This window comes from Pituophis catenifer, unplaced genomic scaffold, assembly GCF_029215685.1.
Source record: "Pituophis catenifer annectens isolate HBS135680 unplaced genomic scaffold, rPitCat1.0.hap2 SCAF_3, whole genome shotgun sequence".
Taxonomy (NCBI): domain Eukaryota; kingdom Metazoa; phylum Chordata; class Lepidosauria; order Squamata; family Colubridae; genus Pituophis; species Pituophis catenifer.
In genome coordinates, this window is record NW_027256883.1 from 113,867,216 (window position 1) to 113,894,816 (window position 27,601).

Consider the following 27,601-nt stretch of genomic DNA (forward strand, 5'->3'; position numbering starts at 1 on the left):
CATTATGGAAACAATTCAGCAGCCCAAGCAATGTTCCGCTCACTTTACTAATTTGCAAAGCACCCGATTGTCATCTTTCAGTGGGAGATGTGAGCAAAGGGTTTTTTTGTCTTCTGGCCTGGGACCCAATCCAATCACAAAGCGATAGACCTGCTTTGGTTTCCCCACACAATCTAGAGCCCTTCACTTGTAGTCATGTAGGTTTCTTGGCAATGCGGAATCAGATTGCCACTGCCATCAGCAAGCAGGGTTGTCCAATTTTTCAGTCTAGTTTACAGACGGCAATCCCTGGTGGTGTCGTATCAAAGTAGGAACCTAGTCTAATGTAGGTCTATGACAATTCACTGCAGCCATGACCAACCTGCCACAGCCAACTCACCAAGGCCAATTCATCATGGCCAACTTGCTGCGGGACAAGAGTTACATTAATATCAAAGAAATGCTGGAATATAATAAAGGATGCAAAAAGAGGGACAGAATGAAATGTGAATGGCAAAAATTAAAATAATTTTTACTTTAAATACATAGAATTGTTCAATTGTTCCGCAATGAGTTGTCTTGCAGTGAGTTGGCCGTGGCAAGTGGCCACAGTATTTGCCACGGCAAGTTGGCTGTGGCAAATTGTCCCATTCCCATCTAATGTTGCTTATGTTTCTTTGAGATCAGCCATGGTCAGCTGTTGCACCTAGAGGTGTTTTTTTTTGCTAGTTAGACAAGTTTAGTAAATACCCTTTTGTTGTCTGTTTGTTTAGGGGGCAAATATGTAAATAAAATTATTTATAAGGTTCAGTTCCATAGATGATGGTGGTAAACAGGCACAAAGGCCAGATTGATCCATTTAGGAAAGTGGTTCCTAAACTTTTTGTCATTGCTCTCCCCAATGAATACATCACCTCTAAAAATCCAAACATCAAAACAACACAAATGAACAATGAAAACAATACAATGGAACCAAGGGAAAGGTGGCTTTATTAGGCTATTTCACCACAAAATAATTACGCATCAATGGTGAGGGTAGGGATTCTTACCTGAGGAAAAATGACAAATGGGTGAGAAGGCCAATGAATGCAGACTCTTGCTTCTGAAAAGCCTGGAACTTTGGCTGGTTGACTATTGCTTGATGTGTACCTTTCTGTAAGATACAAATACAGCCCCCTTCCCCCCTCCCAATTCAGTTATCCTTTTCTTGTCTCCATTCACTTTTGCTCCCCATTTTATATTCCACTTCGCAGGGCAGCTGCTCAGCTCCTCTCCATATTTCTGTCACGCATATTACAACAGTTTGTGTATACCAGATGGAGAAACTGCGCAGATAAGAAATCAATTGTAATAATGGGGTACTTTATTTTTCAGGAAATAAATTTTAATTGGTAATGCTTTTTAAATTTTGGCCTGGCAGTACATGTTTTTGGAATGGGATTTCCGGCAAGTATATGGGTACACATTAAAAATGTGCCCTACACACACACACACCTTTGATTGTGAGGGAAGCCTCTGGGATTTTCTTTGTAGCCGACAACCCAAAATTGACAAGAAGGGAATGTGGAATATCACCCAGAATTTTTGTTTGCATTCTCTTGTCTGCTATGTGGGACTGGCTATCTTGAATTCAGGATTGTAATCCTTTCAGGTAACTAATATATCGCCTTGTGTAAAATGACTGCATAAAATGCATTTGGGACCAGATCTAAAGAGAATCCATTTCATGGTATAATATCCTGGTAAACTAAAGATTCAAATTCCCATTAGATGAAGAGGCAAAGAAACTCATCCCACTGGATGCAAGAATATATTTTAAAAAATGAAATTGATGGCCTGTACTCTAAAAGTAATAATACAAAGCCATATTAATTTCTGAAATAATGTGACAATGTCAGGATTTATTATTTATTGTCCATCCCCTGAAGTGCTTGGAGCAAATGAAAAGAGCAAACCTGCCCCTAGCATATTTTCCAACCAGCTGCAACACGCCTGCCAGTTGAAATCACAAGAAGTAAGTCAATCATTTAAATGTTGGAGCAACATGTTTTTGGTTTTAATATAACCATGACCCCACTGCACAGCCAGGCTAGGAATCAGGGCTTGACCTTTCGGAATTGTGCTATTTATGGAGCAGCTTCTTTGCCTTCATGTCAGGATGCTTTCACCTAAGAAATCAGGTGAAACTACACTGTATTCCCTGTCTTCACCAAAGATAACCAGGCTGTGTGCAATTATCTCTCACCCAGTTTTCCCACTGGAAATGTTGGCTACAGTTTAACTCTGCAAATATTTCTTCTGCTATGTTTGAATTTATTGCTAAGAAATTTAGAATGTAAAGTGGACAAATGGAAGGCTTCTCTCAGTTTCTTTTGGGTGAATCTTAAGTAGCAATTAAAAGAACAAATGTGTTCCCAGTGTGGTAAATTCAAACAAACATATGCAAGCCAACACATACTGTATGTTGCACAGCCATAATCAGCATACCTGATTAACTTGCCATATAATGGATAAATACAAGTGTGATCTACAATACTTCCAGCAAAGATATGCAGGCAGAGATCACAATGCTATCACAAAAATATTAATCAATCTGAAGTTCTTTTATGTGGGAGGGAGGAAGGAAAAGATGTTAGTCTATTTTAGCTAACTTCATCTTCTTTACAAGGAATTGAAGATAGCCCAGTCTGATGTGTATTGTCTTCCAAGTGCCTGTATTCATGATGCGATATGCTGGTGAAACTCTTCAAGCCACAGATAACTATCTCTTTCTTTTGATCCTGGGGGGGGGATAAATGATACTGCCAGAAGAGGTCTTGTATCAATTTCCAGGCTATGATTTTATGGGCATTAAGAAGGAAGATTGGGAGCAGATAGTGTTTTTGTGAATTCTTCCAGTTGAGATCAAGACGTAAAAAGAAAAACAGAATCTTGGATGTGAACAACTGGCTACATAGGTAGTATGGCTGAGAAGAGTTTGGGTTCTATGACTATTAGATCACGAACTTCTGACAAGATCAGGTTTCATCTCATAAGGACGGGCAAGGATGTATTCAACAGGCACCGCATGGTGCTCATCATATGGGTGTTAAAGAACAGCAAATGGAAGAGGATGGCAGCAGCCCAGAACCTACTATACTGTTACATCCGTGGCAACAACCATAGGACAGAAGGGAAAAAGTGTAAGACTGGAGTGGAAAACTTAGAAATTGGCAGGAAACTACAAATGTGAATCCGGTACAGAATGATGAAACTTGGTGGGATGACACGTGATTAGAAGAATCTGGAAAAAGACAACTTATTCAAAAGGAACAGGCTCAATACATAGGAAGCATATGCCTGCAGAAAAATCCACCAAAATATGGTGGGTTGTAAAAATTATAAATGAATAGCTTATTGTAAACTATCCAGATAGAAAGCCAGAAGATATGGGTAAAGCTTTTCTATGCCATATGATCAAATTTTCAAAAAGGTACATAATAGAGATAAGATTTCAGGTGGACTGGATATCTGCTAGAAATCCATGTCATGAATCATGTCCAACAAATTCCTAGCCTTTTTTTTTTTTTTGGTTTTTTGTAACCACCTCATTGTGAAAATAAAGAACACAGTTGGCGTTTGATGGCATTAAAAATTAAAAATAAATGTATGTATTTATGCATGTAACCAACAGGAAGGGAAGTAAATGAAACATTGGAAGAATGTTTCATTGAGTTTCACAATTACAAGGGAAGGAGTAGTAAAATCAGTTTCGTGTATTGGATTTCAGAAAAGCAGATTTTGATGAACTCAGGTGGAAGGTGGGTCAATTTCAATGGCTGGAGATCCTGAAAAATAAGCTATGGAAAATGCAATCATGCACAATTCCTACCAGAAGTTAAACTGGAAGACCAGTGAGGTCACGTAAGTTTTCTAACATAGGAAATTAGAAAAGGGGCATGTAACCCAAGGGGGATATAAGGCAATTGCAAAAACGAATAAAAACAAACTACAGGGATTAAGCCAGAAAAGCTAAAATTGAATCTAAATTAGCTTGTAAGAAATGCCACAGCAACAGACATTTTCAGGTACTCAGAAACAAAAGGTATTAAGGCTGTACGTTTTTTGTAAGGAGAATGGGGTGAACTGGAAATGAGTGATAATGAGAAAAGAGAATATCTTATTTTACATTTTACATTAATCTCAGGAAACAAAATCCCAGCTGAGTGTGTCACTTGTGAAAGAAAGGAACTTCAATTCTGAATAGATGAAAAGAAATACTTCACTAGTTTAAATTAGGGACTCCAGGACCAGATGAATCTAACCTACCTTCCATTTGCGTTCATCAATAAAGTAGTGTAGGAGATCTCAGGAAAGCTAACTATCATCTTTGAGAAGTCCAGGAAACCTGGAAAAATTCCAGTCTCAATTGTGATCATAAGTCAAACATTACCTGCATGAACAGGAGCACAGCATTCAAGTCACACATCTCTTTTTTTCTCCTCTTTAACCAGACCTAATTTGGAATACTAAGTCCAGGTCTGAGCACTGCAGTGTAAAAGGACATGGACAAATTAAAGCAAGTTTAGAAGAAGGCCGTGAAGATGGTGAAGGGGCTAAAACCAAATCTCCAAAAATGAAGGAGCTGCAGAAGAGATGCAATAGCACTGTCAGGGTTATATAAATGGTTATCATACAGAAGCAGGGGATTTATTCTCCTAAAACTGGGGAGGGTAAGACCTAATGTGCTGGAACAACAGAGGATTCAGATGTAAGACATCTAGGAAGAATTTCCTGACACAAGTGACCAACCAGGAGAACAGAATGCCTAATGAAGTGGTATTATGCTGTTTGCTGGAGGTATTCAGAGCCTGGACAGCCATCAATAAGGTTTTTAGTATATCTTGGTCTAAGCATGAGGTCAATTTAGATAACTTTTTAGGTCCCATTGAATTCTGATTTTTGTCAGGGAGGTGTATGTATATAAAAGGAAAGAGTGGCTTCTTTCCCTGAAAGCCTCTTATATAAGTAGTAATACCTAGTCACCCTTGACCCATTCCCTTCCCATCCCCCACCCCCAAGGAAAAGCCTGTTAATACTTGGATGGGAAGTCATGCCAGGGTCGCAGGACAATTTGAATGGTTGCAAAACATCCTGGAAGAAAACAATGGCAAATGAGCTCAATCTTGACTTTTACTTTGAGGGGCAACTCACAACCCTTACAAGATTGCACAGTTGAGTCCTCCCAAACTGGCATTCCAAACTTTTACCTGCTGTGCTTCACCAGCTCTTAAGTCAACTTTGTGAGGTGTAACATTTCTGTTTCCCATATGGCAAACTGAAGGAATCACACTTGTCAACAATTCTTGAAAATTTCATGAGATCTTTTCTCTGCTCTATTTACATTTTCTGTCCAGCTAGGTGAGGAGACAGTGGTGGGATCCTGCCGGTTTAACAACCGGTTCGGTGAATGCGTGCTATGCGCGCATGTGCAGTTTTATGAAAACTTATCTTCCGCTTTACTGCTGGGGAGTAACACAGCTGAGGTGCGGCAATCCACTCTGCCAGGTGAATCAGCTGAGAAAATATAAGTCAGTAAAGCGCAGAGGCGGGCCCAATGATCATTGGAGCTACCAGTTTGCCTGAACGGGTCCTAACCGGGAGAATCCCATCCCTGCACCTAGAATAAGGCAACTGAGAGAAAAGACATCCCCACCAGCTTCTATTGCTCCTGGCATCTGGTCAATTTTTCTTAAATCCAACTGAATGAGAAGGTAATTCTGCTCTCCTCTGTGGGATCCTCAAAGGCAGTAATGAATTTACTTACCATAATTACCAATTTAAGCCAAAGAGGAGAGTAGTGAATATGTTTAAGCAGCTCTGTACACCTTTCACCTTGCAAGAGGACCTCAGTCACAATTCAGCCTTATGGCACTAGGAACAAGCTTTTTCTGTTCTAATCAAGAATATAACATAAAGGCCTTGCACACAGAATGAGCAGCTGCTGTCTACTACTGCTAGTAGAATATAACATAAAGGCCTTGCACACAGAATGAGCAGCTGCTGTCTACTACTGCTAGTAGAGTCCTTTGACATATAAAGTAAATGAAACAATGGTGCAATGTTCTAAATGAATGATGAGAACATGGGAAGGGGAGGGTGGAAAACAATATAAATAAGCAACTACCCATCCAGTGACTGCTTAATGCATGTTAATACACCAACTGTGCCTTAACATTTCTGGAAAACCTGCACGAACATACTTTTATTAAGCTGTTGGGATGTTCCTGCTTGTCCCTAAGTTCTATTACATGACATAATTCTTAAGTTCACATGTTTAAGCTAGTAAGCAGTCACCTTTTCAGGCTTAGAGGCCGCTCATATGCCTTATTTTTAATGGAAAAAGGCATTTTCCTAGCAGATCCTTCAGCAGGTATGAAGATGGCAGCTACTTTTGCAGAGTCTGGCACATCTCTGCAATGAAAAGGGCTGAATGACACAATCTCACCTGGAGTAAAAACCTTGCGAAAACCTATCACCAGGGAGCCGATATGAAAGAGGCCAGCACACACAAAGCCTGGAATGATGTCATTCTTCCAATTTAGTAGTGCTTATTGCAAGTTATCTTTAAATGACCTGGCACACAACCTGGAAATGAGTACTTCTTTCTGAAGCATGTTGTCTTTTTTCCCCGGTGGAATCCATTGTTCAACTCCAAACATAGAAAATTAAAACAATCGTTTTCTTCGGAGTGGGTCCATGTATGCTGTCATCTTTTAGACTGGATGAACAGTTTGCATCCTCTGCCTGGAAGCACCTGGAGCAATGAAGCTTTGTCCTCCTGTAGAGGTGGCCTGCGGGGGAAGACGCTTCTTTTTGTTTCTCAAGGCAGCACTTCTAGTCTCGTATCTCAAAATAGTCGTTTCATGGAATTTAGTTCAAAACAAAAACCCAGCTTGTTCTGAAGTAGCAGCCGCGCCAGAATTGTCCAGATATACAAAGATATCCTTTGTTATGGCGATACTGAAAAGGTAGCCATTCAAAGGAGGACATTCACAGAGACTTTTGTTAGCTCAATGCTTTCCCTCTTTAGAGAAGTGTAAGGGAGTGGGGCAGAAGAGAGCATACAAGCATGATTTCAAGTCAAAACCCACATAATTCACACAAGCACAGCATTGCAGAATGATGGAGTGTCAGCACTCCACTGGAAATATTAAGAGCTTAAGCATTACAATTTTTTTTTTTTAAAAAAAGCATTAAAATATTCTGATGATACATGCTGCAGAATGTTAAAAACACAGTTTTGAACTAGGTTCAATTCTTATACTGACTAAAAGTGAGCGTGTAAACACACAGATAGTCCTCAATATATCGCTGGTCATGTAACAACCATTCAAAGTTACCATGGCCTTAGAAGAGATGTTTCACAGCTTGTAAAGCATTTCCGGCCATCATGAAATGTCGCGATGCCTCCCTGCGATCACATGACCACATTTTGGGCACTTAGCAACTGGTTCACATTTACCACCAGTTGCAGCATCCCATGGTCATGTGACCACAATATGCAATTTTATTTTATTTTTTTGCCAGTTTCTGGTATTTTTACATGGGGGAAAAAGTCAGGTCAGTCAATGGTGCTTTGATTTATGGTCGCAATGGCTTACAACTAAAATTCTGGTCCCAATTATTGTAAATTGAGGACTAGCTGTATATCTTTAAGTAATAGTTAAGAAAGTACTCTTGGATTTTACATCCAATCCCTACAAAACATTCAAGAGATCAGGTCTAAAAGAATTATTTTCCAGACAGATTTACTGCAACTAATGGGCAATTGAGAATGAGGTGAGTGAAGGGGAAATTATGGCAAATAAATAAAATCCAAGACTTCCTCTCTTTAGAAAGCCCTCCCTAAAAAGTGTTTCCTTAAATGAGAAAACTCTCCATGGCTGCTAGGGAAGCCTGACAATAAGTGGGCTATTTTGGTCCTGCAAGAATCCATATGATTCTTAGCTGGCAATGAAGGGGGAGTTTTTTACTTGTTGCCATCACTTAATTTTGGATTTTTGTGTCCAGCTATGTAATGTACTCTTTCAACATACTGCAAAAGATTCTGGAGCACATACAGCAATGAACAGTGTCACAGATACTTTTTTGATTTTATTTCTCTATTAATAGAGAAATTTGCATTCAAATGTCTCAATTGGCTTTCAAAATATCTTATTTTTTTCAAGCTATAAATGCTATCTCATCTGGCTAGGATTAAACCAATGCTTTTCAACATTAGCACTCTTAAGATATATGGACTTCAACTCTCAGAACTCCTCCAATCAACTTGAATTCTGGGAAATGAATTCATATCTTAAAACTGATAAAGTTGAGAAACAATGATTTAAACTTTCTGCTCAGAATATTTTGTTCTTTTTACTGATAATTTCTGGGAGCAGAGATGATTAAGAGATTAGCCTCAATTAACTCCCTGGTTACCTCATCAGAATATGGACATTAACTAAACCTCACAATGCTGGGCTTCTTCACATGCTTCTGGACACCAGGTCAATAAGAGATGGAAAACTGGTTCTACAATGCTCCTTAGCTGAAGACCAATGCACATCATGATTTGAAGGCTTTCAAATTGGGAAATACATAGGGAGATCAGAAACCTCTCCCACTCAAATGCTGGAAGAAGCATATTTTCAATCCATGTATCCCCACTCAAAGTCAATTTAGCAATTGCAATACTGAAGTTCTGTTAGAAATGTAATCAGCAAAACTTCATACAAGTGCCCATTCCTAATTAGCCTAACACAACAACAGATCGAAACAGAAAAACAAGAACCTACAGGCTCTACATGCTCAGATAAAAATCTTCAGATAATTAAGATCTTACAGATGTAATAATAGAAATGCAATATCTGAATCGCATTGGTAGTAGGGAACTGGATGCAAATGAAACTGAGTTTTTGACAGCAATCATTGTGCTGGGCCTTAACAACTTTTAGCATGAGGTTTCTTAATAGACAAGGAGTCCAAATGAGACATATTAATGCTTAAAGGAGCTTTGGTGAAATCCAAAATCTCTACTCCCAGCAGAATAAGTACAAGGGAACCATCAAGAGCAGCAGGGCAGGCTTACCACACTTCCAAGTTAACAAAGAAATACACATTACCATCCAAAATATTCCTTTTTTGTCACCATGATGTCTAGACAGAACATCCCAAAATTTCATACTAGATACATTTTAGAAAGTAAGTTATAATCTTGTAGAGTTCAAGTAAACCACCTTATGACAGAATCAAGGGAAATGGAGCTTCCTCTGTTACTAGGCGTTAGTGGGAAAATGTCCAGAGGTAAGATCCAGAAGCAACCATGATCCCACCTATTTATTAGTCTGCAGTTAATTCCACCAAACTATCAAAACAGTAAAATAATGGCAAAATTATTTTATCATAAAAGGACTGGAATGCTTCCATATTCTTTTGGAGTGCATTTTGCATACCACTTTTAAGTTCTGAAAACATTAGAGGAGTTGTTTAACAATTTTGTTTCCTTCTGTGCTTGTGCATCTAGGGGAGTCCATATTCTCCCCAAAATGTAAACACAAGACAGAAGGAAGAGGCAGATTGCCATTTCCCATTCCTGCATTTAAATCTTGACACCTATCCAACAGAAGCATCTCTTAAATTAGCAGAACTCAAATATAAAATTCTCTTTTCAGAAAACTGATAATCAAAACCACAAAATCACAAGGTTTTAGCAACCACAGTATGTCTACTGACTTTGTCTTTGTCTACACTGCAGTAAAACTGAGATTACAGGTCTGAAAAGTAGAGTCACTACAGCTGTCTGATGTACAACACAAACATGCACATATTTTGCTTACGGCCTGTATTAGCCTGTTAGGGCCAGTCTGCCTCCCTGAAGCAATACTGAATTCCAGTCCAATGCCCAGACTTGCTATGACTCTATTTGCCATTTCCCCTACTTTCAGACCGACTTTAGTTTAGATGCAGGCCTGCAGCTTTCTGTGTGTAATGTTCTATTGTTCTATTTAACATTAGTTAGTCTTACAACAGTGGGTACAAAACTACGTACCCTTGACATTTTCAAGTGCACAATTCTGTTCTGGAGGAAAACAAATATTCACAGTATGAGTTCAGTGGTTGCTCTTACTGGCCGTTTTCCTCCTTTAAAGATCCATGATTATTTGGCAGACTTGGCTGTGTAAATGACCTGTGAAAGGAATCTTGTAGACAATGGAATCATTTCTGCAAGATCTGCTTGTTATGTGAATCCACACATATACGTATGCTTGTTTAACATTGGCAAGAGTCCTGTTATGATAAGCAAACAAAAGGCATCTGGTGGCTTATATCTGCGACATGATGGAAATGATCACAAAAGTGGTTTCTTCCAGTCTAAACCACCTGTCCCACAGTAGAGCATTGGCAGAGTCCAATGTTTCAGCCCAGGGTAAAAACTTCCAGTGTAAACAGTATTTGTGTGTGTGTGTGAATGGTCCGTTTCTTCCTTGAGCAGGATAATGAGGATCACGAGAAGAAGAACCATGAGGACAGAGAGTTATGTCACTGAGAGCTATCCACAGCAGAACACAGTATCAAACTCTCCTAGAGTGTTTTCGATAAAGAGTTTTCTCTGGTGGACAGGAACAGCGCTAAAATGTCTGCACAAAAGGAGCCCGTAAAAGAATCCGAGCCCCAAACTATCACAGCACAAAAAACAGAATAAGCACCACCACAAGGATAACAACGAGGATGATAATTGCACACCACTGTCTTCGATCTGCCAGTAAAAACAAAATCAAGAGGAAGAAAAATTAGCGGGAAACTTTCCAGAGATGCTAGCTCTTTTCACTGAGAACAATGCTAGAGTTAAGTTTGGGGGGGGCAGGGAGAGAGAGACAGAAATAAGAAAAACCATGGGGTTAAGGGAGACTTTTTGCAGAACAATTCCTTAGATATTGGGACATAGCAATCAATATGGTATGCACCACAAACAACTCACTCCTTGATATATCAATTCCCTCAATCAATAGCAGCATATTACTTTTTACTAGCATTTTTATTAACTGTACTTTGTTTATTACACATTTTATATGGCCACCCATCTCACAGATGCAACTGGGCAGCTGTCAACACATTAAAAACAATAATAAACATTATCAACAAAACCTAAAAACCTATAATGGATATCAAGAATAAATCTAAAGTCAGTAGGCAAGGCTTGGACCATCTAAACCTAGGACCCCCTATTCTCTGAAGGACATAAAGGTCTTCCATGCTTGGCAAAAGTGTCAGGTGCCAAATTAATCTCTTTTTTATTATTTTAATTTTCTATCTTCTGACTTTAAGGTTGCACTTTTGTTTTCTCAAACAGTGCATTTAGCAGGTCTGAAACAAGTGGTTTGAGACACTCTACTGATATAGAGGCTACAGCTGCTGAAGACTGGCTTGCCTTTCATGACCGGAAAAAATGACATTTTGTTACATTTTTGTTAGATTTCAGGCTACTTACCATTAGTCATATGGGATACTTTTGCAAGTTTCTTCATAACATTATCTAGTCGGGACTGGGTGCTGTCCACCTCATGAGAGAAGTCGTCCAACATGCTGCAAGCACAGGAAGAGGGCATCGATTATGCTCTGGACGATTGTTGTTTCTTCATTAGCATTTTATAGCATTGCCTAACACTGTTCCCGTGTTCATTACTGATATAGTGGCACAAACATGAACTGTCTCTAAGAAGACTGAGGTCCCTATGATGCAATGGCCTATGCACTGAAATTTCACGTAAGAAAGGTTAGGCAAGAGTTTGTTACAAAAAGTTTTACCTAACAGAGAAGTAGATATAATTTGGAAGAGTCTTGGAGTCTACTTCCTCATGTCAACACATTAAAAACAATAAAACTTGATTGTAGGTATCATCTCTTTTCCCTCTTTCAATCATTACCTTCCCCACAATTTTCCCTTCTTCATTTATTCATTTTATCTCTCTCACACAAAGCTCATACGATCTTTCACTTATATATAAATTTTCTTACATCAGAGCCTTCCAAATCAACTAACTAGAAGTTACCGTATTTTTGGGACTATAAAACTGAATGCTACAAATTATTTGGCATTTCCTGGAAATGCTAAGTATTTAGTCTCATTTACTTTATGGGTTTATGAAATGGAATCAGCAGCATGCATCCTCATCTGTACAAACCAAAACATAAAAGCAAAGTCGTTTTGATTTGACTTTCAGCGTTAAAACACATTTTGGAATGAACAAATGGAACTCAAAAAAAACCTATTCATTCAATGTGGTAAACATTGATGGAAAAGTAGCAATTCAGATAAAGGGGGGAATAGAATCTTCCATTTAGAATGATAAATTATTTTATTTCTAGAAATACTGTTTCTCACAAATAACACTCAAGCAATCAGCTTGTTTGCTTCTTAAAGAGTTTCAGTAGTTGGAAGGCTGCTTTGAAATGTTATATTAATATACACAAAGAATAAATGTTAAAGTAGGATTTATTATACAGTCTTAAAGTGGAAGGTTGCTTTGAAATGTTGTAACAATACATAGATATAAGTTTTGGGGAGGACAAAAAGGGTAGATTATTGCTAAATTGGGAGTTATAATAATATTATGCTAAACTAGAAGTTATCATACAATGTTATAGCAGACTGTTTTTTTTTTTTTTTTTTTTTGAAATGTATGGTAAAAGGGGAAAGTAACAATATTAATAATATTTTTAGTAAGTAAGGGTCAGTATATAGAGGAGAGAGTAAGGCGATGGTAAAATATTATGTAATCTGTTATGAATTAGGTTTTTGGTGTGAAGAAGTCACGGGGGGGGATGGGTGGCGAGGGGGGGTTAGGGAGGAGGGGGGGAAGGAAAAAAGGGGGAAAAATTTGTATTTGAAAACTTTTTCAATAAAAAAAAAAAAAAAAGAGTTTCAGTAGTTCATTGCGATTCTCCCAAAGCTGTTCAGTTAACTTTAAGCTTAAAAAACAAGATTGCTGCTTTTCTATTTCATCTGAAAAAATGTTTGAAAACAAAACATGTATACTACTCCTCAATTTGTATTTTTGTAATGCCAGTTATTTTCCAAATTAGATATTAAGTATATAAAGAATTTTTAGAAAATAAAAATAATTATGGGATAAGAAGATGCCAGTATGAACTAAGAAATTATTTCCCACTTGAAATTATCCCTACCCTGTTGCTCTTTTATTCATCAGGAAGACAAAATATTTTTGAACACACCTTACCCCACAGTAATGAACAGACAGATGGCTGAAATCCTTACCATTACTAATACTGTTAGGAGACAAAGACGAATATCTTATGTACCGTATTTTTCTGAGTATAAGACACACTTTTTTCCCACCTAAAAGAGGGTGGAAATGTTGGTGTGTCTTATACAGCGAATATAACCATTTTTGGCCTCCTGAAGCCCCGCCCCGCTCGTTCCATTTTTGCAAAAAATGGGCCTGTTTTTCAAAAAAAATGGGGTGCGCAGAGGGTTTGGGAGGCCTGCAGGTTGCTCCTGGGAGCCAGGGAGGGAAAAAACCTTTTTTTCCTTACTTACTTCTTCAAAATCTTGGTGCATTTTATACACCATTGCATTCTACATAATCAAGCTAATCATTTCTGAGGCTCTTTTTTAAGCTCAAACTCCATTTCACCCCATTTAACCATTGCTGAACCAAGCCAAGCTAAGTTAGGCCAATTATTTCTGCTGCTGGGTGAGAAAATATTTATAAATTGCATCAAAGATACTATCATGCACATACTCAATAACTTTCTTTCTGACTCTCACACATCCTAGGGATGATTGTTCATGAAGAAGTCAATACAGTAGTGGGATTTAGCTGCCAAGAAGGTTGCTAATAATAAATTTATATTATGCACACAGGGATTCAATTTGCTTAATACTCACACAGCTTGTTCATCCAATTCCCCTCCAATGCGTTGGGACATATTCTTTAGTACTCCAATACTGCCAGAGACCAGCTCCAACTGTTCATCCTGCTGATCAATGATTAACTGGAACACAGAATAGAGTTGGATGAGGGGACAGGAAGAAATGAAAGAATTATGTAGTTCAAATTATGCACTGAAAAGGTCATTGGCTACAAACTGCAAAATGCTCTGGCTTCTTGAGCATCCAGATACTGCCTTGAAGAAAAAGTTCATCTTGCCATTAAAATGATTGAAAGGGGGGAACAAAAGTTATACTTAAATCCCCCCTTTGAAACTTTTTTTTTTCATAAAGAAAAAAAATCCCACCTTATATGTCTGCCCAGATCTGAAAAGGAAAACTGAATTCCTTCAACTATGATTTGTCTAGCTAGACTCTCAATAATACTTTTTAATTTAAATGGGTGTGAGTTACTGATGAACTGGAGAATGACATGCCAACATTCAGAGAAGGGGCTTCCTTGACTCAAAGCCTGGTTCATGGGTACCTTTAACCCTGAGAATGTGTATTTATGTGGGAAGAGGAGCATCCTGATTTCTGTGTCTTCGTACAAAGTAGAAAAGGTTCATTCATACTTGCTACTGGTACCAAATATATGCGTCTCCCTGGATTTCCCTTGTTCTTCATTTGGATACTGTATCAGATTGTGTATGTGGGATGAATATACAATATACACTCCCAGATACACTTTGAGAAAGAAATGCTCTTATCACCTTGGAGGCATGATGTTCACTGTCGCCTCCTGACTCCCCCAATCTGAAATACAAATGCGAATGTATCCTGAGGTTGCATATGAATCTCACCTATTATATTAAGAGTCTGTGAGATTTGTGGGTGAAAGCCTCATCTAGAAATCCCATTCTATAAGTGGCTAGTTGGAATCTTTGCACAGACAGACAGATCCAGACTACCTGCTGCTGTGCTTGCTGATCTTCAATGAAGTGTGAATTTGCAGACTGCATTTCTCGATCCAAGCGGCTGTATTTATCCGTCCCGGAGCTCCAGCTGTGAGTTCTACTTTCTCCCAGAAGCACCTGCATAGGAAATGCATGGTCAGTTATTGCATGATGTTGAAATTGGACCCTTGCAAGATGTAGATGCTGTTTTGTCATCTCAGGATTTGATTTTAAATGGGCTGGTACTTGTTTGAAGCAGATAATGTGATATTTGAGGGTTCTCCTGAATTCACACCTACTGCTGGATTTGCAGGAAGAGACTAAGATGAGGGGGTCTCTTGCTCAGCTTTGACTGATGCACTGGTCCAATCTTGAGTGGGAGGTCTTGGTGACAGTAACTCAGGCTTTCACCACCTCTAGGTTATACTGCAACATGCTTTAATAGGGATGCTTTTTAATAGTATCTATAATCTGCAACTGGTGCAAAAGGTGGTGGCTCATACTGACAAATGAGAGTAATACCTACAGCTGCACAACAGAAACTGCACTGGCTTTCAATTGGCTTCTTGGTACAATTCAAAGTGCTGCTTTTAATAACATGAAGCATTAACATAAAACATAAGATGCCTCTCGGGTATCTATAGGAGTTTCTCCTATAGATACCATATGTGGAGTATCATCCACATATTCCAAGAAGGGATTTTCAACATTCTCCCCATCTAAGAAACAGAAGAGAAACAGAAACAGTGTTTCTCTGTGCAGCCACTTTCCTTTGGAATAACATTTTCCAGAAAATACTTCATTGGCACCCGCCTAGCTTTCTTTTAGAAAGCCATTAAAACAGCATTGCTTAACAGAAATTTTGGCTTATGACCATCAGCATCGGGTATCAGTGGGGAGTGCTGTTGGCTGGTTTACTGACACTTTTTAGTCATTCTCAATTGTGTGGGGTTGTTGTTGTTGTTTTACTGTTGTATTCCATACAGTCTCTACTAAGAGGGATGGAATATTAATACTGTAAACAAACAAACAAACAAACCCACTCTCTTATTTTAAACTGTTTATTAATTATTCTGATTATATGTTTTTAATTCGGAAACCTCCAGAATGTATACTTGATTATGGTGGCATGCAACAACTGTAAAGCAAATGGACAAATACAACAATATAAATCTCATGACTCAGACTGATCTCATCACATTTCCAAAATCAGATTTTTAAGACTCAGTAATTTTCTATTTTCAAAGCTGCTGCTACAGCTCAGTTTCCAAGCAGGTTATTAAGGAACAATCCACTTCTTCCTATATAAAAGGAACAGTGGCAACAGAAAAAAATGTATTAGTTTGAAACTAAGTAGTTAAAGAGAGGCTGAACTATAGTGATGACAAATGATCAAGAAGAAACCTCTACTTATTTTAATCTACGTTTAGAACTTAACTTTGCTGTTTCACAGCTATGTCAGACCCAGAACAATGTGAACCTACAAGATTTAGCTATTAATTTTCAGAAAAGCTTATATCTGCACAGTTTAACATGTACAGGCAATATTTAAGAATAAGATTTTGTTTGTATAGCTTTAAAGGGCACACAAATAGTTCTGTTCACTTGAAATCCAATCAGTCTTGAGCTCTTAATATGTCCAGGAAAGGATCAGGGAACTGACTGGCATCTCTTCCCCATAGCAAGACAAAGATGTGCTGCGCCACACAAACTCACTTTCCACCAAAGCTGTGTCTATATTTGAAAATTCATGGTTTCTGTCTTCAGCACCCCAACATTCACTTCCTGGTGGATTATCAATGTGAGTTTAACAATAATTCCGTCCTTTCCATTAATTTAGGGGGAAAGCATGAACCAAGTCCAGTATGCTTCCTGAACTAAGGGAACTTCCCTTTTAGGTGAGTAGCTAATGTTATAACTAAACACTTAATAGAAACACTCCAGTCACAACTAACAAAGTTGGCATCCAAGATACAAGGTAATCCAGTATCAATACTGACCTGCCTGTTTTTCTTTTCAGCCAGTGCTTGAACAGAAGTATTTGACATTTGATCCTTCATATCCTATTGTTTTTTAAAAAAATATATGTTAATGTAATTGACTCATACAGTAGTTCATTTACCATAAAATAGTTTATGTGACATACCCAACTCCATTGTCTTTTCCTTGCTTTGTTTTCTTTGGGAATGTTTCAGTAACAAAAAGCCTTTTAAGGGCTGCAAAGCTGATATTCATTTGCATATTTATTTCAGAAGTCAGACTAAATATAATCCTGAAAAGGAAATGGTGATGCAATCCCACTATTTTGCCAAGAAAACCAAATGGACATTCATGAACTGGACAGTGTCAACATGGTATTGGAAGATGGTATTTAGGTAGGAAATTGTTTTAAGAAGCACTGCAGAACAGCGGAGGACAAGTACAAGGAGTGCCAGTGTTTATGATGTGGCTGGATTAAAGCTGAAACAATGCCAAGTTGCTGATGTGGCAAGAGGAAAAATAAAAGTTTGATGCTGCAAAGATACATATATCACTGGTTTATGGAATACTGCCAAATTTATAGTCAAACTAAACTTGATACTGTCAAAGCAAAGTTAGGATTGAATACTGACAATGTAGGAATTGGCAACTTGGAATGCACTGCACATCAGTATCAAATATTATAATTCTAAATTTATGTTCCAGCCATAGATGCAAAGGAAATGTAAGTTCAACAGTTTTATATGTTTGGCAACATCTTGATGAAAAAAAAAACTACTAAAAAGAGACATCATAGTAGTTATAGGAGACTAAAATGCTGAAGTTGGAAATGAAGTAACATACAGTATGAAATAATGGGAAAATTTGGCCTTGGTGTATAAAACAAAGCCAGAAACAGAATAAAAAGCTAAAGATAAAATTCATAGAAAAGAGGTAATATAAATAAACAGAAAAATTCTACAAAAGGAACCTTGAAGTTGATATGTCTAAAGGTTTGATCATGGAACTAGAGCCAGAAATTCTTGTCAATAAAGTTAAATGAACTCTAAAGACTATTTCTAATGCTAAAGCTGTAGCTAAAGTCAATGAAATATAAACAGAACTGTTCAACATCTTACAACATGATAAAGATACAGATAAAATACTACATACAATTAGTACAGATAGTCCTTGACTTATAACTGGTTGCTTAGTGATTGATCAAAGTTATGACAGATTCCCCAAAAGGTTCTTATGATCCAGTTCCAAAGTTCCAACATGCTGCCACCACCAAGTCACTGCATTTGGGGCACTTAGAAACTGGCCTGCATTTATAGCCATTTGCAGTGTCACACAACAATAGTTTACAACATTCAGTAACTGTTACAAAAAGAGTTGAGCCAGGAAAACAAGGAACTAATGGAGAGGAACTCAACCCCCCACCCCTTCCTTTTGACTCCCTTTAATTTAAAGGGGAAAAAGGGGAAACACTCTCAGGCTTTCAAGATTCTGTTATTATGGCTTAAATCAATAAAGTAAAATACTAGTATTTCTTGTGGTATCTCTATCCTGACATGGCTTCTTAAGGTTCTCATAGCCAGGTTTAAAAAAAGGTTGACAAAAAGCAAGCTGGCCAGTTATTATCACTGATACTTTTTGTTGACAAGAACTCGAAGGAGCATTAAAAACAATCTTGGAGAAATAATGTTCACGATGACATAAAGAGTTAGAAATGACTAACAAATGAGCAAACCACCACAAATATGGGAACCCAGAAATAAAATACTTTAAAAAAATACTTAAAGCAGGCATCTTGAGAACTACTGTAATGCCGCAATCTGGAGACCTAAAATGTGCTCCAAAATATTCTTATCTGGTATAAAGGCATTTTGCGTTTGATATTTTCATAAATTCTGACTTATAGTTTTGACGGAAGTGATGGATTGCCATTGTAGAAAATCAATTTTCTACATTTCTATTTTAATAAAACAAAGTCCTGTGTTTTATTAAAATAGAGATAAATATTGTAAGGTATTTTTATGACTTGCCATCAGAAACATTGCATTGCATGACCAGAATTATGTTTTTGTTCATGAATAGCAATTTTGAGAGATATCTTCAATTTCTGTTTAATTTCATGGTGAATTAGAAACTGTTTATGCTATAATAAATAGGTAAAACTTCTTTTGCGATATATCATAGCGTTGCCTCCTCAAGCAACTCAAGCGTCTTACCCTGACCACTTGCCGAGTGCTTGTGATGAAGGCTTTTCTCACACCTAGTTCTGTGGCATCAAGGTTGAATTTCCGAGGATTTGCTTCAACAATGCGTTGAGAATAATCAGTTAAGGGATTACATTTCAAATGCAATTTTTACTTATATATTTTCATGAAACCTTTAAAAATTAATAGTGCACAAGGAAAAACAAGGAATACAAAAATAACGACGACAAGGAAAAACTATTCTATCAGCATTTTTAGAACTGCTATGCTCTTATGACTTGCTTTCTTGTTTCCTGTTTTGTGAGATCTGGGGCTAAAACCATTATCAACACCATCTCAGAATTCAATTCTGATTGTCTTTTGCTGGCTAAGTGCTTCTTAGAGATACACTATTAAATGTTATCTTCCTCTAACAATGTTCTATTTGTGACTACAGACTGTGTAAAGGGAAGCAAACATGTATATAACAACTTTATACTCTGTAAATGTACAAATGTCCATTTATAGAGTGTATGTCTTATACTTTTATAAAGGACAGTAGTTATATATTTCTGAGTTCAACAATTGCTCCAAAATAAGTTGGGTGAGAACTTTTATTTATGTATATAATATTTATATTATATACATAAAAGTATAATGTATATAAATATAATATTTATATACATTGTATTATATTATTAATTTTATGGAAAAACCATTTGGCTGCTTGCCTAGATACTATGTGAATTTATTTAACTATTTACCCCAAGAACAAAAAGGATATTAATTGTTTCATCTAAATCTTCAAGATCCCACTCAATACTCCTTAAGTTGTTCCTTAGCTCATTTGTGGTCCAGTCGATTTCTTCTCTTGTAGCTGTTGACGGATCTTGTAGGAGTTCTGTCCATCTCTGGAACAGCCCCTGAGCAGTATTCACTGCCTTCTGAACTTCCCTGGAAGTGAAAGAAGGAGGGAAATCCTCATGAGTATTCACATAGAAGGTATCATCATATAAATTGTAAGTATCATTATGGGACTATATGTCTCCACTAAAACTTCACTTTATAGACTAGTATATCACTCAAAAACCCCTCATCCTTTAGCCTGAAAGTGAAATACATGCATATAGCCATTTGTCATATACATAAAATAATATATATGGGAATTACAGTAGCTCATCTATATAATGGTGCATTTCTAGGTTCAATTTGTATATATATTTTTCCTATATATGAAGGGTAAGATTAAATCATAGCTAAGAATCAAAGAGGAATGATATTTTATTCTTCTCTCTCTCTCTACTAGACAAAAGATAGCAGTGCTGAGTGGGTACAAATTATCCCCATGATCTTTTTGGTGGAGGGAAATGATTTGAAGAATTTATCATTCACTATTTTAAACTCCTATAATGCTACTGAGGTTTCTAAAGTGGCTTTAAAAATGTTGTTTGAAAACCAGATTGGTAGTAACTTAAATATTTGTTGCAAGGAAGGGATGGGGTGGAAGGGTTAGGAATGCATTGATATCAGGTAGACCAGGATATGGCAATCCAAAGACCACAATGAATATTTCTGATTGCAAATAACATGTTGACGACTATACTGATCTCTGACAGTAATAAAGATTGACTTGACATGTTGGTGATTCAATACCAGAAGGGCCAATTTTAGACAAATTTGTGTCAGAAAACTCAAATGGTACACAGTGTTTTACACAGTTAAATCAGACCATACACTGTTAACTTTCCATAACACAGCAGCTGAAGCATCAAATCTGGATTTAGGAGGACAAAGTTTCCATATCTTCACTTCTCCAGAAAGGGCATAGAAAGGGAAAGGGGCGCTTCAGAGGACGCTCTAGCTGTACCCATTCCTCTATATGATGGATTTCCTATTCATCTCCTTTCCTTTCTTATTTAGAAACATCTTTTTAAATTTAAAAAACAAACATTAAAATACGAAATAATATAAAGGATAAAAAAGGGAGGAGAGTAACAGGACAGGTTAAAAAGTGACCCAAAAAAAATAAAATCAAATATATAACAAAAGTGACCTCCAATTTATTTCAGTACACAAATAATACAATTCAACAATTGTAATTTAAACAAGTCAATAATCAATATTTAAACTGTCTTAAATACTAATAAATACTCTAAAAGATCAATATTCACATCACATCCTCTTAATTTTAATCTAATGCATACTAAATATGAATTACCATATATTTTAAAAAAACACATCCATCTAGTCAAATCAGATTTAATCCTCAAACCCAAATATGATTTTTCTCTTCATGTTGTATGAAATCTAACAGTGGTCTTCCATAACAAGCAATTTAGTCAGGTTATTGTTTCTAAGGAAAGCAGTCAAACTTGCCATCTCATCTAGTTCCAGCATTTAAGGTTATCTATCGTATTAAGTGTTCACTTATTGAAAAATGTTCAACTGAGTCTGTCTTAAACTTTTGAGGTATCTTTCAAAAAAAAAATATCCAGCCCTGTTCTGCAACTAATGTTTCATTTTCATTGATCTTCTAAGTAATGGTTTATCTAAAGAAGCAAAACTTTACATGGTGAAAATTCCCAGTACTAATTTTATTGTATAAGATTTTGTTGAACATTTTTGTATAAGATTTCACTGAACACTATTAAAAAGTTAAATATACTTTTTCAGTTGCCATCAGTGTGTTGGAAGGGTCTCATGGAAGTCCCTTCTTAGAAATAATGCCACAATCTAGAGGAATGCCAGGAAAGGACTTGGTCATATTAATTCAATCCTATGGAAGAAATTTTGAGAACACACAAGACCCAAGAGGGGGCTCATTACTTGGCACTGTTAAATACTCTCATCAGTCTCAATTATCTTGATTTCAGGAAAAAGAAAGTAACAGTAAAGGACGTCTTTTTCCCTCCACATCAACAAAATAAACTTTTCTCATCCCCCCCCCTTCTTTATGTCTTTGACTAGAGAGACCTTGGTAACAAATTAGGAAAAAAAGGCTTTTTCAAACAGTTTATAACACAGGGCCTTTAGTTCCACAAGGACTCATTCAAAATTAGCAAAATGTTCAGAGAATGCCACTTACACAGTAGGCTATGGCTGTTATGCACATACTGTAATGAATTCAGCATGTGAAATAAGTAAACAAAATACAGTATCTTTTAGTAACAAAATGATAGTGCATTCAATATGGGACAATAATAAAATTTCACAACCAATTATAACTTGCGCAAAAGAGAGATGAACCTACAACAAATCACTAATTACTATATTTTACTGCACCATAAAAAGTTCCCCCTGAAAAAAATATTATTCTATTGAAAATCAATACATCATTTCAAAATATGGACAGAGAAAGTAGCATTTGCTAAATTAAATTTCAAGAGGCAATAAAAACATGTTAACTGTATATTTATATTATGACATTATTTTAATTTCAAAGAATGCGCAGCATGTTAGCCTATATGTAAAGCACATCCTCTACTTCAGCACAAAAGCTGCTTTATTTCATGAGAGGGCAGATTTTGGTGCTTAGGAGACACATGACGATCATGCTACCAAATATTATTTCTCTTAATATATTCTTGCACATAAGCTTTTGATTAGCTTTCCCTCAACCTAATATCTTTCAGACGTGTTAAGTTATAACTTTTATTATTCCCAACCAACACGCTGATGTTGGCTGGGGATGGTGAGGGCTGCTATCCAACACATCTGGAGAGGATCAGGTCAAGAAAGCTTAATATAGTAACAGAAAATAGAAATATTTGAAAGTTTGATTAAAACTGAACAATATGCAATCTTCCTGCCTATCCACGTGTGCGCATACTGTACTCTCTATTTAATGCATTCTAAATGTACCTATATTCTTTTTCTTACAGTAGCTTGTATGCATGCTTCAGCTATAACAGCATTCTAAGGCAAAAATATTTATATGTATATTTAAATATATATGTATTAAAGTTGTTTATACTATCGAAAATGATCAGGGTATAAAAGTATCTGGCTGTGCAAATGGAAAGCTCATAATCCTGGCCTAAAGACAATATTGTAGCACAACGATCAGTAATGATGAACAGAAGCCAAACAATGTTGTAGGATGAGAACAAGAGTCATAGTGGAATGATTTATTTATTTATTTATTTTATTTTATTTATTTGATTTGTATACCGCCCTACTCCCGAAGGACTCAGGGCGGTGAACAGCCAAGCAATAAGATACATAAATACAAAAATTTAAAAAACCAGTTAAAATCGAATTAAATCATTTTTTGGCCCAGACAAATTAAAACACCCCAATAATTTAAGAACAGATTTAAAATTTATATATTAAAAGAGGGAGGAGATTAGGCCAAGCCTGCTTGATGGAATAAAAGAGTCTTCACAGCGCGGCGGAAGGTGCGCAGATCCGGGATCCTCCGTATCTCTGGGGGGAGCTCATTCCAGACGGTAGGTGCCCCCACAGAGAAGGCTCTCCCCCTAGGGGTCGCCAGCCGGCATTGTTTGGCTGACGGCACCCGGAGGAGTCCCTCTCTATGAGAGCGTACTGGCCGGTGGGAGGCTATTGGTGGTAGTAGGCGGTCCCGTAAATAACCAGGTCCTAAGCCATGGAGCGCTTTAAAGGTGGTAACCAAAACCTTGAAGCGCACCCGGAAGACCACCGGGAGCCAGTGCAGCTCGCACAGGAGAGGTGTCACATGGGAGCGCCATGACGCTCCCATTACCACCCGCGCGGCCGCACTCTGCGCCAGTTGGAGCCTCCGGGTGCTCCTCAAGGGGAGCCCCATGTAGAGAGCATTACAATAGTCCAGGCGGGAGGTGACGAGGGCATGAGTGACTGTGCGTAACGAGTCCCGATCCAGAAAGGGACGCAACTGGCGAATCAGGCGAACCTGATAGAAAATCCTCCCGGTCACGGCCGTCAAGTGCTCTTCTAAAGACAGCCGTGAATCCAGGAGGACGCCCAAGTTGCGAGCCCTCTCCGTGGGGACCAGTGATTCGCCCCCAATAGTCAGAGATGGCGTCAACTGACTATATCGGGACGTCGGAAACCACAGCCACTCGGTCTTGGATGGGTTGAGCCTGAGCCTGTTCCTCCCCATCCAGATCCGTACGGCCTCCAGGCACCGGGACATCACTTCAAGGGCATCGTTGGGGTGATCCGGGGTGGAGATGTACAGCTGGGTATCGTCAGCGTACTGATGGTACTCCACCCCGAAACCACGGATGATCTCGCCCAGCGGCTTCACATAAATGTTGAACAGGAGAGGCGAGAGGACCGACCCTTGCGGCACCCCACATATGAGGGGCCTCGGGGTCGACCTCTGTCCCCCTGTCAACACAGACTGCAACCGGTCAGAGAGAAAGGAGGAGAACCACCGCAACACAGTGCCTCCCACTCCTAACTCTTCCAACCGGTGCAGCATGATACCATGGTCGATGGTATCAAAAGCCGCTGAGAGATCTAACAGGACCAGGACAGAGGAGCACCCCCTGTCCCGAGCCCTCCAGAGATCATCAACCAACGCGACCAATGCCGTTTCCGTGCTGTACCCGGGCCTGAAGCCCGACTGGAACGGATCCAGATACGTTGTTTCATCCAGGTGCTGGGGGAACTGTTTCGCGACCACACTCTCAACAACCTTCGCCACAAAACGAAGGTTGGAGACCGGACGATAATTTACCAACATTGCCGGGTCCAGGGATGGCTTCTTGAGGAGAGGCCTCACCACCGCCTCTTTCAAGGCGGCAGGAAAGACACCCTCACCCAACGAAGCATTTATAATCCCCTGGAACCAGCCTCGTGTCACCTCCCGAGAAGCCAGCACTAACCAGGAGGGACACGGGTCCAATAAACAAGTGGTCGCGTTCAGTCTACCCAGAATCCTGTCCACATCCTCAGGGGTCACAGGATCAAACTCATCCCAGATAACATTCTCAAGACCTGCCCCTGTCCCTCCTCCTGAGACTACCCAGTCGGAGTCCAGATCTTCCCGAATCTGAGTGATTTTGTCATACAGATATTGAACAAAATCCTCGGCTCTACCCTCCAAAGGGTAGAATGATAATGATACAGAGACAGGAACATGATTTTCTTTCTGGGAGTTAAGGGAGATTTGGGAGGAGGTGTATTGGTTATTTTTAATTCTCTTAAATCAATTTATACATTATACTTGTATACATTACACATCAAAATGTTAGGAAATTATTCTTTGATTTTTGGCAACCTTATTAGAAAAGTGGTACAAAATAGGGAGTGAGAGGGCATATGAAGTCCTGGTACCACCCTATTCCATAGTGTGGCATCTTGAAATATTGTCTCCAGATATAGCACTGCCATTTAACTATTACCTCTAATAGATATTTGCTAAAACTTTCTTGCATACACCCAACTCCTTTCTTTAGGAAAATAAACCGCTATATCAAACTGAATAAAATAACTTGATACATCCTGGATCAACTATTACCCAGTTTCACTGAGAGAACTCACCCATTTTAGATTTTTTTCCCCAGTTTCCACCATTCCATTTCCTTGTTTAAATCTCGCATTAAGATAAGTTACCTGTACGCACCTCCACCCTTCATAATGCAGACCAACAGATCAAGAAAAACGGAGCCAACCCCCCTCCAGCTCCTTTTCGGATTTTAGCTACCACTGCTGCAGACAAGTTGGTGCCTGTTAACTTTACCAAGATATTGCCAGATAGGCATGGGAAGCTGGCTTAGACAGGGCCAAGATCTGCTTCTCCTAGGGATCCGAATGATCCACCGAAAAGGAAACGACACCTTACAACCCGCCTGTGCCATTTTTTACAACATTTCCCCCACCCCTTTTAACTAGCCGCACATTACACCGCAACAATGTAACAAAACATGGAAGGTGGGGGGGGAACCCAGCAGACAGCAGGGAAGATTATCCCGTCCAAGAACGAGCAGGGAGAGGGAGAAGGAAAAAACCCCGAGAAATAAAGAAATAAATGGGTTCAGGTCCAGAAGTGGCACCATTTCAAAGAAGAGGGCCGGTCTTTCTTCCAGGGCAGAGACGGGCTGACCATCCCAAGGAGGACTAGGCCGGGAATACCACCCACACCCTGGGCAATGCCTCCTCCTCTTCTTCCTCCTCCGCCACCTCCTCCTTGCGGGCTGTCCACCCACCCTTTCACCACAAAGAAGGGGTCCTCCATGGACATGACGCCTGGTGTCCGTCGCCGTGCGGGCTTGGTTCCAAGTTGGTCCCCCCACGCCGTGCCCAGCGCTTCCCAGCCTGGGCCGCCCGTTCGCTTCCGAGGCTTGTTGCAACCCTCCGCTCGCCCCCTTTCCCCCTACGGGCTGAAGCAGCAGCAGCGACGCCTCTCCGCCCCGCTCGCTCTTCTTCCCACTCAGCGGGTTTCAGCGCCCTTGGCCGGAGGAGCCCCCGTTCACGTGAGAAGGGAAGAGCGGCACTCCCCATTGGAGCAGAAGGACGTCCACCTCGCCCCACGTGACGAGGTAACACGGGAGGCCCCGCCTTCCTGTCTGAGCGCTCGGCCAAATCAAATGCGCCGGGGAAGGGAGGGGCTTTGTCAATAATCTAACGGAGGCGGGGGGGGGATATTTGTTTTAATCTCAGTTTAAGGAGTTTCTGTGGCATGCAGGCAGGCTTCTAAAAGTTCTCTTTCCAAAAGAATTTTTACATGCCCAAAGGAGGAGGAGGAGGAGGAGGAGGAGGATAATAATAATAATAATAATAATAATAATAATAATAATAATAATAATAATAATAATAATAATAATAATAATAATATCAGGTTAAGATCAGGAGTACTGAAAAAAGAAACAGAAAGCTTTATTTTGGCAGCTCAAGAACAAGCCCTAGCCACAAACTGTATGAAGGCAAAAATTCAACATGTTACCACCAACAGCAAATGCCGCCTCTGCAATGAAAAAGAAGAGACAGTTGACCACCTGATCAGTGGGTGCAGCAAAATTTCACAAACTGACTACCTACAACGCCATGACCGTGTTGCTAAAATCATTCACTGGAAATTGTGCCAGAAGTTTGGATTTGAGTACAGCAAAAACCACTGGGAACATCAGGTTGAGAAAGTTTTAGAGAATGAGAAACTCAAGATCTTGTGGGACTTTAGGATTCAGACTGACAGGCACTTGGTCCACAACACACCTGACATAACAATAGTTGAAAAGAAAAAAGTATGGTTCATTGACATTGCAATACCTGGTGATGCACGAATTGAAGATAAGCAGCAAGAAAAAATCACAAAGTACCGGGACTTACAAATTGAAGTTGAGCGACTGTGGAAAAAGAAATTGTGTGTTGTCCCGATTGTAATTGGAGCCCTTGGAGCAATACCCAAAGGGCTACCCCGCTATTTAGAAATTCTAAATTTGCCGGACTTGAACATTTTGACTCTACAAAAAACCACCTTACTCGGAACAGCTTACATCCTCCGACGATACCTTAACAGTTCCTAGGTCCTTGGTTAGGACTCGAGCTGCTGAGCTATTAACCAGCCTCAAAGGCTGTGAATCTCACTAAAGATTAACCAATAAATAATAATAATAATAATAATAATAATAATAATAATAATAATA

At 38.8% G+C, this 27,601-nt stretch overlaps 1 protein-coding gene across 1 annotated transcript; it reads right to left on the bottom strand.

Annotated features, from left to right (window-relative positions):
• Positions 1–6,242: 6,242 nt before the first annotated feature.
• Positions 6,243–26,354, bottom strand: STX6 (syntaxin 6). Its single transcript, XM_070940940.1, has 8 exons — positions 26,165–26,354; positions 19,795–19,964; positions 19,044–19,138; positions 16,851–16,913; positions 14,866–14,988; positions 13,913–14,019; positions 11,492–11,586; positions 6,243–10,759 (listed from the first exon to the last, which is right to left on the bottom strand). The coding sequence occupies exons 1-8, from the start codon at positions 26,197–26,199 to the stop codon at positions 10,683–10,685; spliced, it is 765 nt and encodes a 254-aa protein (XP_070797041.1). The 5' UTR covers positions 26,200–26,354; the 3' UTR covers positions 6,243–10,682.
• Between the last annotated feature and the right edge of the window lie 1,247 nt (positions 26,355–27,601).